The sequence below is a fragment of the Dermochelys coriacea genome, chromosome 5 (assembly GCF_009764565.3).
Source record: "Dermochelys coriacea isolate rDerCor1 chromosome 5, rDerCor1.pri.v4, whole genome shotgun sequence".
NCBI classification, from domain to species: domain Eukaryota; kingdom Metazoa; phylum Chordata; order Testudines; family Dermochelyidae; genus Dermochelys; species Dermochelys coriacea.
Window position 1 is genome coordinate 47,161,074 of NC_050072.1, and position 16,253 is coordinate 47,177,326.

The 16,253-nt window shown below is 40.6% G+C and overlaps 2 protein-coding genes across 4 annotated transcripts in view; one reads left to right on the forward strand and one right to left on the reverse strand.

Moving 5' to 3' along the window:
- WDR41 (WD repeat domain 41) overlaps positions 1-5,239 on the forward strand; it is a 42,156-nt gene extending 36,917 nt beyond the window's left edge. Inside the window, exons 12-13 of one of the 2 annotated variants that reach the window (XM_038402080.2) lie at positions 50-183; positions 2,762-3,069. In XM_038402080.2, the coding sequence (XP_038258008.1) occupies positions 50-183; positions 2,762-2,914 (287 nt within the window). In that variant the 3' untranslated portion in view covers positions 2,915-3,069. Of the gene's footprint in view, positions 1-49; positions 184-2,761; positions 3,070-4,557 lie in introns of those variants that run through there. The other variant, XM_038402081.2, reaches the window with a different exon arrangement.
- PDE8B (phosphodiesterase 8B) overlaps positions 4,573-16,253 on the reverse strand; it is a 182,174-nt gene continuing 170,493 nt past the window's right edge. For both annotated transcript variants that reach the window (XM_038402078.2, XM_038402073.2), the window contains exons 20-22: positions 9,836-10,003; positions 7,328-7,457; positions 4,573-6,573 (exon numbers count right to left, since the gene is read on the reverse strand). In XM_038402078.2, the coding sequence (XP_038258006.1) occupies positions 6,458-6,573; positions 7,328-7,457; positions 9,836-10,003 (414 nt within the window). In that variant the 3' untranslated portion in view covers positions 4,573-6,457. The remainder of the gene's footprint in view (positions 6,574-7,327; positions 7,458-9,835; positions 10,004-16,253) is intronic.

Consider the following 16,253-nt stretch of genomic DNA (forward strand, 5'->3'; position numbering starts at 1 on the left):
GCCTTTGCCAAAATGGAAAGAAGGATTTTCTCTTTTATATGTGTCCCAGGGTTTCTCAACATGTGGGGATTTGGAAGGGCCAACAAACAAGCAAGCCAAACTGCTAAAAAGATGCAAGAAAGCACTACATCATATTCCTTAGAGCTTATTGGCGATTTGATTGGGCATTCGTCAGCCGTGCAGGTATGTGGAATTTAGTAAGAGAAACAAAATGTGAATTTTATTTAATGCTGTAATTTTGGTAATGTTTCTTCTTACACATCTGTAATTTATGACTAGATGGCTCAGGAGACTGGGAATCTGATTGTCACGCTGCAGAGCTGCATGAGGCCTGTACTTTGGCCTTGCCTGGTTCACAGCAAGTTTCTCAAAAAAGAGAAACCCAAAGTCCATCACAAAGATGTCTGGGGCAAAACCTTCTGCATTATCAGGTTTCTTAAGCAACCTTTACTTGAGTCCTCAGAAACTGGCATTGGGAACCTGGATATGCAGGTTCCAGGCTCCAACTCCAACCCAGGGGGCTGTAATAAATAAAACTTGTTAAGCAGCCTTCTGTCCTATAAGATTTATGAAAATCCTTTCTTCATTCATCAGCCATCAACCATTCATCAACTAGTTACAGAAATGGTTTTTTTGGCTGTTGATTGAAAGCAATGTTAACTGTCCCTCATGTGTACAGTGTGATGTTTTATATCTGCCTTTTTAAAGCAGGTACCACTCCATGCTAGTATCTGCCCAGTAAAATGTTAGTGATTAATTTTAAATAGCTGCACTTCCCCCTGTGTCTTCTTGGTTCTCCAGTCTGAGGAACACCAACAAGGGTATCTATTTCTTGTTATAGAATTTCAGCATAAGAAAGAAATGTTTTGTATCTAGAGAAGAAAGAGTTGGTTGGGGAGGTAGAACACCTAGCTAAAGGGCCTATTCCATCCTACGTATATCACCAACACTGATTTCATATAAAACAATTAAAATATATAGTTGTCAGCACTAGGGGTGGGGCATTTCCTGCTAGTTGATGGGATGGACTTTTCTATAACCAGGAGAGAGAGAGAGAGAGAGAGAGAGAGACTGGCAATGGGTGACAGGGGATGGATCACTTGATGATTACCTGCTCTGTTCATTCCCTCTGGGGCACCTGGCATTGACCACTGTTGAAAGACAGGATACTGGGCTAGATGGACCTTTGCTCTGACCCAGCACAGCCGTTCTTATGTTCCCCACTATCTTTACAAACAGGAAAGAAGGTAGAGAATAAGGAAGGGGCAGTCGTGTAGAAGACAGTTCTTTTTTGAGTCACTATTATACCATCGTTGAGAAGGTCTAGCGTAACCACACTTAACCGCAATTAATATATTATTAACCCTTTGATTCTGGAAGTGAGGTTTTTCCTGGCACAACATGCAAATCCGGGAGCTGCTGTCCCACTTGGATCTTTGTAACAAAACAAAGCCAAGGATAAAATGTATCCTATGCTCTAAACAGTACTTTCCCATGATTGTATTTGATTTTCATGCAAAAATTGATATTTGCTTAAAAAATCAGCCACAGCCGTTTCCTGTGGAGAGCACATGTGAATCAATCATTGAAATACCCCGTGCCACCATGCAACTGTTTGTTCTTCAATAGCCTTTATCCAGATTGCTGGGTCTGTTTGCTGCTGCATTTTGGGGAAAATTGTAATTTTTAACTCCAAGCAGACTGGAGCTGTTTAAGATAGAAAACTAGCCTGCATGATGAAAGTTGCCAGTGGAACATGATATCCAAAGCTGTGGGTTTGAAGTATTTTTACCTGGGAGAGTCCCCATTGCTGGTGACTTTGCTATGGCTGTTCCTGGAGGAGGCAGGCTGTGACAGACTCCTTTGGCTGAATGCTTCCGCAGGACAGAATCTTCCTAATCAGTTGAGGAATCAGGATATTACAGCTGTGAGATAGTTGTGCTCATGACATGTTCTTCTGACTGCTGCACTGAATTGTTTTCATATTTTGACAGTTTGACATCTGCTGCTTTGCCATTCCTGGTTCCTTTTACTGTTTGTTGCTTCTTGACTGTTGGCAGATTGTTGATAGTCCATGAAGAGAAGTCTTGAGGGGCTTCCCTTTCTTTATGCTGTGTACTTGCCAGTAGCACCATTTGTCAGCCCTAACTATCTTGTTAACTCCCTTTCTGCCATTCTTTAGCATTTCTGGCTGGGCCACTTTCCTGTGTCAGTCTGTGTTTGCCTTGGCTAGACACACTTTGCTGCCTGAAGAAGTTGCCATCTCCTCACTTACTGTATGACCACTGGTGGTGTGCAGGCCCTGATGTGATAGGGGAAGACAGTGTTGCCCAGTGGTTAGAGCACTGGTCTGGCTGTCCAGAGACCTAGGATCTTTTCCTGGTTCTGCCAGTGGCCTAGTGGGTGATCTTGGGCAAGTCACTTCATTTCTGGGCCTCAGTTTTCCCATCTGTAAAATGGGGATGACCTTCGCTAAAATGCTTTGAAATTTACTGATGAAAAATGCTATATAAGAACCAGAGATTATTATTGTGACACAGATTGTTTTTTCTGCTATCACTGCCTCACATTTTAGTATCAAATAGTTTACATATGATATGGAAAACTTTGTATAAAATTTCACATATGTGGAAAACATTATTCTGCATTTAAACAGAAATATTGTGGGATCCCCAATGAACTGTCTCACACAAAGCTGAAAATAAGCAACTTGCCTAAATCTAAATGTGCAGCACGATCATGATAATGGTTTTTGTTGCAGATGTTCCTGTACTTTAGTGAACTTGGACTGGTGACATGCTCTGCTGACCATCTTATTATTTTGTGGAAAGATGGAGAAAGAGAGTCTAGACTGCGCAGTTTAACATTATTTCAAAAATTAGAGCAAAATGATGCTTTGCAGCTTAGTTTCTAACTTGGCTGAGTAAGAGGTAGATGTGCATGAGCTGTGTGTTTGTTAGGTATGTCTGTAAAGGAAATTGAGCTATTTGAAAAGTTGAAATATTGAAAATAACTTTGTGTATCATTATGCCTTACAAATAAAGGTGGTGTCTTTTTCCTTTCTTTGAATTCTTAGTTATTACTCTATACAGCCAAAAGAGAATGTTGCATGTTTGAAACGGTGGCCTGCTGCTTCAGCAGAAGTGCCATGTTTGTTCTTTAAGCCATTGAAAGTAATTGTATTAATTATAATTGATCGTTAGAATCCATAATTTTCTTTTAAAGAAACATGGATGGAAATCAGCATGAGAGAGGCTAAAAATCTTGGTTTAATCATAACTGAAGCAGTTGTCATTGGGATTTTCACTTCTTTCTAACAGAGCCAAACTCACAGGGGGGCTAAGGAAGGATAATTAGAAATTTCATTTATATAACCTCTTATTTAAAGGCAGAAGTAGATGGCTTTTCTTACCTGTGGTCTGGGTTTAAATGTCTGCAGAAAATGATAAACATGAATGCCATTAGGTAGGATGATTTTTAGTATTTTAAGTTTTTATAATGTGCACAAAAGTAGGGGGCGAGAAGAAATGCCCAGTGCCTGTTTTGCCAACTGAATAGTACAAGGATGCTGGTAGCTCACAGTAGTTGTGACCTTAGTGGGGATTGAGGCACCTGAGATGCCTTATGTAACATTAGTGTGTTTAATATGAAGTATATTTACAAATTAGATTAGTCTTTTCATCATTTCTTCATCTCAGTTCATTTGACTTGAATAAAAACACTGGCAAGCCCTCTAGGCTCTTTAGAATGTGAGAACCTCCATATTCAACTGAGACTGGAAATGGCTTGTTCAGCCATAGAGAGAAATCTAGGAGAGTTTTTTTTTAGCTGGTTTTAAATCCACTTACCCTGAGACTGCCCTTGAATAGAAATAAGCACAGAGGAAAACCCAGCAGCTTTAAAAACGGGGTTTTAGGGCATGGTGGTGGTGCATCTTTCAGAAGTAAACAGAGCTATAGCTTTTCCTATGTCATCTCTTCCTTTTGAATCAGTGGCAGCTATTTTCAGAGCTTGAAAGAGAGAGGTTTAAAGTTTGTTATTCTGGATTTAGCTGAATTGAGGCTGCAGTGAGTGCAATTAAAACATAAGGGCCAGACCACTCATTCCTAGGGTAAAACCAGCAGGAGAAAGTTCTGATAGAAGAAATCAAAAAACCAACAAGGATGAGTGACAAGTTGTGCTGACTTAAGTGGTAGTGTAGACCTGGCCTAAGGCTTTTATTGCACAAGGTCATCATTCCACTACTAGTTACCTTGCTTAACCCCAATTTTGTTTCTTCATGTGTTGGGGAAAGAGTGTAGCGTTTTACAACTAATATTGACTGCAGATTAAAGCTTCAGATGAACAGAACTGTGGTTGAGCTTTATTTCTTCAACAGTTAACATTTCCTACAGTATTGTAAGAGTTTGAAGTTGGTATAAAATTTGACAATAGAAAGTTGAAGTAAATCTTTATACACAGCATTTATAGTCGGAAAACTGATACTGTATTTAACAAACTGAGTTCAAGTGACAACACTCTGAAGTTTCATGGGAGATCTTTCTCCCTCTCCAACAGAAACTGCAACGAGAGTCAAGTCTTTCAGCATATAATTGGTTCAAGATATAACCAGAACACTTGCTCGTAAATGGAAGAATGAGAAGAAAAAACATTTTACAGTATAAAACCTACAAGTCAACTTATTTGAATAAAAATCCATTGGAAAAAAATGTAATCAGAACTAAAACTTCGTATAGTGGTACATTATGGGAATAATTAATATAGACAGTTCACCAAAAACTCCATTCGTCAAATATACACAACGCAGCATTATAATACACAGCAAACTGCCTCAGCTATGACAAAAGTAAGATTCTATTACAATTCTAACAAAAATATAGCTAATATACATTTCTCTGCATGGAAATTGTACAGTTTCCATTTGTTTACATAACTTGGTACAAAACATAGAAAAAATGTTGGCACATTATGTAAGCTTCCTGCAGTAAACTACAATCATTGTCATTTTTCCTCCATAGCAGTATGTCTGTTTTCTTTTTACCTGGTTTACTACTTGATGCAGCACAAAACAGAGGTATAGAGCTTGTCCAAAGTCCTTTATTTTCTGTGAGCAATGCGTTACCTCTTTCTACAAAGTCACAGCTCGCAACTCTTGACTGCAGGTTGGAGTGCACAGTGTTAAAAATCAATAATTGCTGTTAGCTGTTTTGCTAGTATTAAACAAAGTCTAAAATCTGAACTCAGGGTTTGCACAAATTCGTGATTAAAATGAGATGTATAAAAATATGCATTTGTGCTTTGGAAGCGTTACCATAAATTTCATATTTTAAAACTAATGAAAATACTATGTTCAGTTTCTAACTTATTTACATCTTTTGAAATACTTTTTACATCATCTAATAAAACAGCATATTCTATTAGAGGGGAAAAAAGCATAAATTATAATGCTGTTATAGTTTATAACCTGAAAACTCTTTAAAAAGCTACAGGTCCACACACACACACACACACACACACACACCCCATATGGCCTTGTGTCCATAAAATTTAGATTTAATAAAATCTTAGTGACCATGTGTACAAACAAAATTTTATTAAAAAGTTTGTTGATCAATCCCATGCTGTATTGGCTTACATGTAAAATATGACAAAATGTCTCCTGGTAACCTCTGTATGATGGCAGAGAAAAGAGTGAATCGCACCAATTATATGAACCATGATAAATCCCCTCTATATAATAAATGTAATTAAATTAGACTGATTTAATTATAACAATCAAGAGTTTATATGGGAAAGGCGAGAAACAGGTTGATCTGTGCAATATGACAGAGGTAAAATTATATTCAATCTTTGATTAATAACAAATGGTTAAAGTTTGTAGACAGTCTAGGCAGTGTTCCTCTGAAAACAGCAGGTTTTGCAACTATTTATGCAGCCTCATTTGTTCTACTCTAGAGCTTCTCTTTAGAAATAAAGTTCTTAAAAGGTTTTCCTTGTGAGGAAAACTTACATAACGGGGGCAAATTTATGCCAAATTATGGTGGTTTTTACTCTATTTTGTCTTTGATTAACTTATTTGCATTTCACAGGTGAATAGATTACACTTTTGTAGGAGAACCATTTGTAAATAGTATATTTAAGTCACTAAATAAAATTGCACCAGTTACAAGATTTGACAAACGCACTAAAACAAACATTACAAATTAGCTTTAGAAATACCTGTTCTGCCACAAAAGGATAGTTCCAAAGACTATTTATTCATCTCCACTTACATACCTTGATGAAAAACAATTTTGTTGAATTTAGAGCATTTTAAAAGTGAGGAGTAAAATATTTTCTCCTTGCTGCAGAGTTTTAAGTTCATATTAAAGGAGACACAATGCCTCTTGTATCTAATTTAGTAAATGATTCACAGTGTGACTGGTAGATCAAGAGGTCCTGTTTTCTTCTCGTTGCTTCAGTTGTTGTTTTCTGCTGGAAGCCTGAGACTCTTGCATTTTAACTCATCTAATGTTTTCCAGTGTTTGTAGTTAGCAGCCAAGTGTTGCATCAAAACAGGTAGATGTGCAAATGCTGCAGTGGACAGAAGAAAGAGTAACATATCACAGCTTTGTATGGCGTAGTGTTCAGAAGGATAGCACCAGCCTTACTTGGCCTAACATTTACACTATTATAATCTGGCAGGTGATCTGGGTGTAACCTTGCCATCCTTTTACATGTTGCACTACTAAGTAGTGTTATTGGGGCAAGATTCTGCACTGTTTTCACAACAGCAGCACCGGTAAGCAAATCCTATTTTTACGAGTGGGCTGATTTATCAATAATTCTGGTACACTAACAGGAAGCAGGTTTCAGAGTAGCAGCCATGTTAGTCTCCGATGCATTCCGATGAAGTGAGCTGTAGCTCACGAAAGCTTATGCTCTGATAAATTTGTTAGTCTCTAAGGTGTCACAAGTACTCCTTTTCTTTTTACTAACAGGAAGATATAGCTTAATTTTCATTTGCTCAGAAGAAATATTCTGCTAAAGGAGAAAGTTGGTAAAAAATAACTATTTTCATCTTAAATCATTAAACAAGGTGAATAAAATGTTTTATTTTTAAAAGTACTTGATTCTCTGAAATGATCTACAATAATGTTCAATTTCAGTATAAATAATGCAATTTACACAACTAATGTTTAGATCCTCCTGCATATTCAGTATTGACACAGTTATTGAAATGGAAAACAGTAGAACAGGGCTTGAGATAATTCATGAGAGAATATCATTGAGTTTGTAACGGGGATTTGCTCTTCAACAGAGAAAGAAGAGAATGTAAACTTCTTACCATCCCAGGCATCAAACATGTCTGTTATAAAATAATCGATGAAGGATATCTGAGACTTGGGGATGCTACAGGTCTTTCGGTCAAATACTGGCATTACAACTGGTAGACCCTGTCTTTTCTCTTCATCTGTCTGTAGAAAACAAAGTTAATATTAGCCTTTAAAGCTTTGCCTTTGCCGTCCTAGGGTGAAGACAAGTTGAGAATTAGGTGAATTTGTAAGTAGACCGAAACAATAAGTGGTTCTTTAGCCAATCACCAGAACACAAAAATTGCAAGCTAGTAGTTTAATATGACTAATTCCTTGGGGGGATTACTGTGTCCTGCGTTAAGATGGATTAAAAACTCCTAGTTCAAGGATCGTGTTTATTTTTTTTTGGAGGGGGAAAAAAAAACCAAACAAAAAAATGTACTTATAATAACGTTACTAACCCTGACACTTTCATTGTGTGGACCTGCTGTCATTGCTGCATTGACGTGTCCACCATGCCCTATTCCATAGTCCTAGCTAGAGACCCACTACGGAGCTCTGTCCATGGTGCACAGAAGAGATACGAATAGGAAAATCTTTTCCCTCTTATCTTTTGCCCTTTTCCTTAAGTGTAATTATACTTATTTTTATAATTATAAAGATTTATAATATTAAGACAAATCAGACAAGTGCCAAGAGCTAGAGTCAGCTGCTGCCTCATAATGACAGTAAGTACTAATTAAATTGTAACAACATCTTTATTTCGTAGTACATTTTTGTAATATTTTAATCAATGTTTAATCAAGTTCATGTTAAGAGTTAGAGTTAGAAATTATCCAGAGACTCCACTCAGTGGAATAAAGCAGAACTCCAAAACGTTCTGAGAATTGTCACTATGGTTTCCATTAATAACCGTGCCATATCTCCCATTTGGATTTTGACAAATGTATCAGCCATCTGTCTCTTGTGCAGCTCTTAGTTTCCTCGAGCACACTGTTTGGGAAATCACACAGGGTAAATAATATTTTGCATTGCTACAGCGGTCATTTGAGTGCTTTACGCTCAAGCCAACACTGAGATTGGGATGAGAGATCATTTCTCTCGCTGCTGAAACATTGCCACCAGTGGAGTGGCGCCCAAGAGCTTTTTAATAGTCCACAGTGCTTTGGAGCAGGAACTGAAGAGTATTTCATTTTCAGGAAACTGCAGGAAATGTCTGCAGGAGGCATAATGGCATTGAAAGTGAGGAAGGAAAGCAGGGCTCACGTCCCTAGTCTTATGAAGGTTACCATGGCAACTTTAGTGATCACATGTGGTTGGTTTTACATCATATCTGAAAAATAACACCTTCAATAGCAGAGTGCTGCATAACCCCATGCTGAGATATTGGTTCAAGTATGACAGAAGGAAAAGTATCCTCTACTGAACACCAAGGTGTCTCTGCAGACACAGAATTCTTTACTACCTTCATCTGGGAGAGTGGTCTGACTGGAAACTGGAATGGTGATTGTAACGTGATGAGTAATTATCTCTTGGGCTGTTGGGCAGACTGAGAAGGTAACAGAAAGTAGAATCACAGAATCTCAGGGTTGGAAGGGACCTCAGGAGATCATCTAGTCCAACCCAGATAGAACAATTGAAGCATGAAAGTGTTCTCCAAATAGTTTCACATTTCAAACCCAATACTAAACTCAGTCTGGCCCTACAGGCAGCAGGTCATGAATAAGGCTACGTTTTAGTCACGGGTGTTTTTAGTGAAAGTCATGGGCAGTAAACAAAAATTCACGGCCTGTGACCTGTCCACGACTTTTACTAAAAATACCCCTATCTCAAACTGGGGGGGGAAGGGGACTCAAGGGGGCACAACAAGTGCTGAGGACGGGGGTGCAGCCTGGGGGGAGGGCACTGGGGGTGCTGGGGAAGGAGGCTCAGGGACAAGGGTGCGGGTGCTGGGAGGGGGTTGGTGGGGCTGGGGCAGGCTCCTTACCCACTCCTGGAAGCGGCGGCCCTAGATCCACTTGCTGCCCCAAGCCCTGGTTCTGCAGCTCCTATTGACTGGGAACTTGGCCAATGGAAGCTGCAGGGGCGGTGCCTGCTGCCAGCAGAGCTGCATTGTGGAGCGAGGGGAGCAGAGGGTGAGGAGCCCCCACCAGGTGAGCAGCAGCCCCAACCCCAAGCCCTGAGCTACGTCCCACAAAATTCCTGCTGCTGAGAGCCGGGGAGGCCCAAGACTGCCCCAGCATCAGCCAGTGCGATTCCTGGGCCAGCCACACGGGGCGGCTGCGGAAGTCACAGAATCCATGACAAACCCAGAGCCTTAGTCACGAATAGTTGAAGGTTTAGATGTAGGCATGTTTTTTCTCGTATGAAACAGCGAGATCCTAGTAGTGGGAGAAAAGTAGATTAAAACCATTTCTATTTTGAATCTATAGGAATATTAGATGGACTCTAAAATGACTAGCACAGAGTGGATGGTATGTGTGCACTTGTGTGTGAGCTAATAAGATGTATTCAAATAAAATAATAATAATAAAACATACCTGTGCAAAATATTCCTCTGAAATCCTCCCAGCCCATTCAATACACAGTTCTAAAGGGCGACAAGGATTTGCTACATCTGCACATTTTATCATCATGCGCTTGATCAGTGTCTGGTTCTCTGGAAAATTCTTTACATTGGGTGCACATTCACAGTCACTGCCCTCACTCTGTAACAGAGGGAGTCAGTCACAGTTTGATGGCAACATCAGTACTGGCAACAAAGTATAAACTCATCGTTTCATTCCTCTCTGAAACACTTCTAATAAATGGCACCATCTCCAATTAGATACATGGTACTCTAGATTCTGACGGACGGCCATACTGGATCAGACCAATTGTCTATCTAGCCCAGTATCCTGTCTTCTGACAGTGGCCAAAGCCAGATGCTTCAGAGGGAGTTAAAAGAACAGGGCAGTTTATCCCATGATCCATCCCCTGTCATCCAGTCCCAGCTTCTAGCTATCAGAGGTGTAGAGACACCCAGTGCATGGGGTTGCATCCCTGACCATCTTGGCTAATAGCCATTCATGGACTTAGGCTGCATGAAGTTATCTAATTCTTTTCTGAACCCACTTATACTTTTGGCCTTCACAACATCCCCTGCAAACGAGATCCACAGGTTGACTGTGCGTTGAAGTACTCCTTATGTTTGTTTTAAACCTGATGCCTATTAATTTCATTGGGTGGCCCTTGGTCCTTGTGTTATGTGAAGGAGTAAATAACACTTCCTTAGTCACTGTCTTCAAACCAGTCATGATTTTATAGACCTCGATATGATCATATCCCCTTTCAAGAGTCTCTTTTCCAAGCCAAACAGCCTCAGTCTTTTTAATCTCTCTTCGTATGGAAGCTGTTCCATTCCCCTACTCATTTCTGTTGCCATTCTCTGTACTTTTGACAATTCTTACTGTCTTTTTTGAGATGAGGCGACCAGAACTGCACGCAGTATTCAATGTGTGGGTAGACCATGGATTTATAATGTGGCATTATGATATTTTCTGCCTTACTACCTATCCCTGACGATGTTTTCAGAGGACTAGCCACAATGACTCTCTTTCTGAATGGTAATAGCGAATTTAGGCCCATCATTTTGTATATACAGTTGGGAGTAAAAATGCATTACTTTGCATTTATTAACATTGAATGTCATCTGACATTTTCTTTGCCCAGTCACCCAGTTTTGTGATATCCTCTTGTAAATCTTCACAGTCTGCTTTGGACTTAACTATTTTGAGTAATTTTGTATAATCTGCAAACTTTGCTATCTCACTGTTTACCCCCTTTTCCAGATAATTCCTGAGTATATTGAACAGCACAGGTCCCAGTACAGATCCTTCGGGAACCCTGCTATTTACCTCTCTCCACTGTGAAAACCAACCATTTATTCCTATCCTTTGTTTCCCGTCTTTTAACCAGTTACTGATTCATGAGAGGACCTTCCTTCTTGTCGCATGACTGCTTACTTTGCTTAAGAGCCTTTGGTGATGCTTTCTGAAAGTCCAAATACACTATCCCCTGGATCACCCTTGTCCACGATTGTTAACCTCAAAGAATTCTAACAGATGGATGAGGCATGATTTCACTTTATGAAAGCCATACTGACTTTTCACCAACATATCATGTTACTCTGTGTGTGTGATAATTCTGTCCTTTATTATAGTTTCAACCAATTTTCCTGGTACTGAAGTTAGGCTTACTGGCCTGTAATTGCCAGGATTGCCTCTGGCGACTTAAAAAAAAAATCAGCATCACATTAGCTATCTGCCAGTCATCTGAAACATAAGCTGATTTAAGTGATAGGTAGTGTACATAGTTAAGGCTATGATTTAGTCATGGAGGGTGCGGAAGTCATGAAATCCATGACTTCGAGACCTCTGTGACTTCAGCCTGTGGTGACTGGGAGCTGTGGGGGTGTTGTGTCCCATCCCCATGCTTGGCTCTCAGCCGTTGTGGGCCTGCAGTTCTGAGCCACGGGGGACCCTGGAGCTCTGAGCCCCAACAGGTGGTGTGGACCCAGAGCTCCCCATTTTGACTTGTGAGGTAATTCCCTTCTCTTCATGTGTCAGTCAGTATATAATACCTGCATCTGTAATTTTCATTCCATGCATCTGAAGAAGTGGGTTTTTTACCCACAAAAGCCTATGCCCAAATAAATCTGTTAGTCTTTAAGGTGCCACTGGACTCCCTGCTGTTTTTGAGGATACAGACTAACACAGCTACCCCCAATACTGGACATTTTGTCATGGATATTTTTAGTAAAAGTCACAGACAGGTCACGGGCTTCTGTGAATTTTTCTTTATTGTTCGTGACCTGTCTGTGACTTTTACTAAAAATATCTGTGACAAAAATCTGTGTCTTATACATAGTTAGTAGTTCTGCAATTTACATTTGAGATCCTTCAGAACTCTTGGGTGAATACCATCTGCTCCTGATGACTTATAACTGTTTAAATTTATCCGTTTGTTCCAAAACCTCCTCTACTGACACCTCATTCTGAGACAGTTCCTCAGATTTGTCACCTAAAAAGAATGGCTCAAATGTGGGAATCTCCCTTACAACCTCCGCAGCATAGACTGATACAAAAACTTAATTTAGCTTCTCTGCAATGGCTTTATCTTCCTTGAATGCTCGATTGTCCAGTGGAGCCACTGATTGTTTGGCAGGCTTCCTGCTTCTGTTGTACTTACAAACTAACAACAAAAATGTTAGTCTTTTGCTAGTTATTCTTCAAAAAAAATTTTTTGGCTTGCCTAGTTACATTTTTACACTTGACTTGCCAGAGTTTATGCTCCTTTCTATTTCCTGAGTAAGATTTGACTTCCAGTTTTTAAAGGATCTCTTCTTGTCTTTAACCACCTTTTTTATTCTGTTTAGCCATGGTGACTTTTTTTTTTTTGATACTTTGGTTGTTTTTTTTTTTAATTTGGGGTTGTGATAGGGTGTTCACCCTGCACTTGCCTGGAAAAGGTTAATGTAGGCTAAGAGGAGGGACAATTAACCAAACAGGCCATAACTGAGAGGAATCAGGTGGCTACGCAATGCCCTGACCGAGGAGGAATGAGAGAGGCTGTATTTATCAAGGCAGGAAGCTGATAGCAGAAGGGACTGCTGGGAAAGTCTGCAGTCACTCCCTGGGAGAAGGGAGGTGCACTTGGACTGGCAAACCCAATGAGGGGAGGAAGGTAGGACAGGGCTCGGGGAAAGGCAGTAAGGTCTAGAAAGGAACAGTCTTTGACTGCTGGTTAGAGGGTCCCTGAACCGAAACCCAGAATAAATGGTGGGCCCGGGTTCCCATGCCAGCCATTGAGGGAGTGGCACTACAAGGCAGTGAATGAAAAGACTGCCTAGGATTGCTGAAGGAAGATTTTTGTACCCTGGGAGGAGAAAATATGTAGAATGACTTGGCCGGACAGCTAAGTCACAAAGAGGCAGCAGCAACTCGTGATGCAAGAGAGGTGCTGCACACGCAGAGGTGGAGAGACGGTGTGCAACTGTGGGAAGGGGTGTTGACCTTGCAAGCTAGTCCCCACAACTCCCAGGAGGTAGTGTAATCCTAGCAGTGGTGAGTGGATCACCCCGTCACAGGAGTATACATATAGTTTGAGCCTCTATTATGGTGAGCAACATGTTCAAACAACAGGTTAAATACAAAAAGCAGAGAGGAGAAAGTTTCTCTTGTGTACAGGAGTATTACTAGGTAGTTATAATCACATTACCTGCGTTAGAAGTTTGGGAGGTTTTCAGAATTAGTTATGAAGTCAGCAAAAGAAAGAGTCACTGACTTTTTCTTTCCTCATCAACCAAGAAAACCAATTGTGGGGGTGGCTATTTGTGATGTGGACAAAGGACTATCAATCTTATTGCATAGGTATCACCCGATAGCTGGAAGCTAGTAAACAGCTTTCAGTCATAAAAGTGATCTGGATTGGAATTAGCATTTTAGAGGTGACATTATAACAATATGTAGATCTTATGTAGCATTTATAAAGCTCTTTGAGATCTACATCTAAGAAAGGAGGGAAGGTCTGATCCTCACTTAAAAGATGGGGAAACTTGGGCACAGAGATATAAAGTGACTTGCCCACGGCATTTTTGAGGATAGAGCAGCAGCTCCAGTTAGTTTTATAAGTTTGAAACAAACAGTAACTTCCCTGTGTGGCCTTTGGACTGGATTTTAAGCCCCAGAGTAGGAATTACTCCTTTATGCCTTGGGTAGCTTTGAGACAGCCCAGAAAACCACCAGTGAAATAGAAAGGAAGAGGTCATTTGCAAGAGCTCTCTACTTCCTAAGCAATTCTGCAGTTCACCCCTTACCAGCTGCTTTGCAGAGTGGGTGGCAGGGTTGGAACTTTTGTGGCAAACCTTTGATGGAGCAGTCTTCTGGGCCTTGTACAGTTTACAAGGGCACAGGCAATGACGGATTAGCCACTGGGCCAACGGGGCCTGTGCCCTGGGCCACAGCCAATTGCAGGCCCTCCAGAAAAATGAACGCCCCCACATCCCGCCCGCCCGGTGCTCCTGCCAGGGAGTGAGGCCAGGGCAAGGGGGCCTGCGCTGCTCCATGCACCTGGCATTCCTGCTAGGAAGTGGGGTAAGCCCCTGCACCCTGACCACACTCTCTGGCAGGAGTGCTGGGCCAGTGGGTGGATGGAAGGGGGGGAGACGGAGCAGGGCAAGCCTGTGCTCAACTCCATTTCCCCAGCAGGAGCGCCGGAGGGGGACTGCAGGCAGAAGGGGTGGGGAGGAGCCCCCACTTGCTCTGGCCCAGGGCCCCACAAACCCCTAATCTGTCTCTGGGCACAGGCATGTTATGATGGATTGGCTCCTTATTGAGCAATAAAACTGAGCTCACCATGGCATTAATGCTGCTCACAAAAGTAATATATTTGTGTAATTATGTCCTCCCTTCTCTTACTACATTCAACTCAGTCAAAAATTGAACATAAATACTTTTTATCACTAGTGCTGCAATTAATGTCTGTGTGGTTTATGAGGAAATATTTTGCAAACTGTTACCAATTGGGGCATTACTCTTATCTCAATATTTAATATTAATTTGGCGGCTCTTTGCTGGTAAACCTATGCTGAATCAAATTAATTCAGCATAGGTTTACCAGCAAAGAGCCACCAAATTAATGCTTCCTCCTAACTGTTGTTAAAGATCAAAAATAGGAAGAGGCACCATTAACAATACCTACAACCTACAACAAACTACTGCTAGGGGGGAATAAGCCAGTAATATCACTCTTTTCTGTGTTGCAGTTTTATTACTCCCCAAGTCTTTGTATATTTTACAATAGTCTCTGCTATAAACTGGTAAAATAAAGGAAAGTCAATCAATCAATCAGAGGAAATGTTTTTTATAGCTTAAAAATGCTGACTGAAGTAGAATGTTTGAAAAACATTTAGTGGCACATCAGTAAGTGCTAAATCCCTTTACTACAGGAATGTGAGACTTTCAAAACCACCTTGGGATTTAGGACATTTAGACATTCAGTGGTACTTGTGCACCTAAATTGACAGGGCACTCAACTGTTGGAAAACATTAAAGCTTTAAAAATGGGAAAAATATATTAAAATGGATCTACTCCTGAAAGACTTAAGAACGATTCCAGCTTTAATAATGAATAGCCAGTGCAGAGAGCTACAGCCTCAAGATTTGCATTCAGAACTATGGTTCATCTCTAAGGAAGCTATGCAGGCTGTAGAACTTCTTCCATGTTTCTACAAGTGGGAAGCTGGCCAAAGCCCACGCCCCAGCATGCTATGCCTAGCAAGCTATGCAACAACTCTGAAGATGGCAAGCAAAGAGGCTTATTCCTAAACATGAAGTGTAATAATGGTCTTAATTTGTCAAATTGCATTCAGTCATCCAAATTCTACTACAAAATGACACTCCTCAACTGAAAAAAATCCATTTCAGCTATTCACCACACCTCCATGAAATAATGGAGGAAGCAGATGTTCCTTGTTTAAAGATACATGAAATACCTAGATACAGGTAAGTGTGTAAGGATTACTGTTATCATAACTGCCTAGGTATAGTGGTGGGTGCTATCCTTCAGGAAACACTAGGTTAGGTGTAATCTCCTCTCTCTTCTTGAGTTTACAGATACAGAGGACTTCTGTCCTTCCTATAAACATGACAAAGGACAGTGGGAACGATTAGTGGTAAACAGCAATAAAATGGTGGTCCACAAACCTCTCCCCCAGTTCCGTCAGCTACACTCCTGCAGTTAGGGAAGGGTCTTTACTGCAGATGGCATACTATCTATGGAAAAATCATATCTGCTATCTACTCATGTTATTGAGCAGCTGAGGATTTTTAAAACTCTGAAAGAGAGATTTGCCTATTGTCTAACAATTAAACTAGATCTTTCTACATGTAACTGACCATGCCTTCCTGGGGAGAAAGC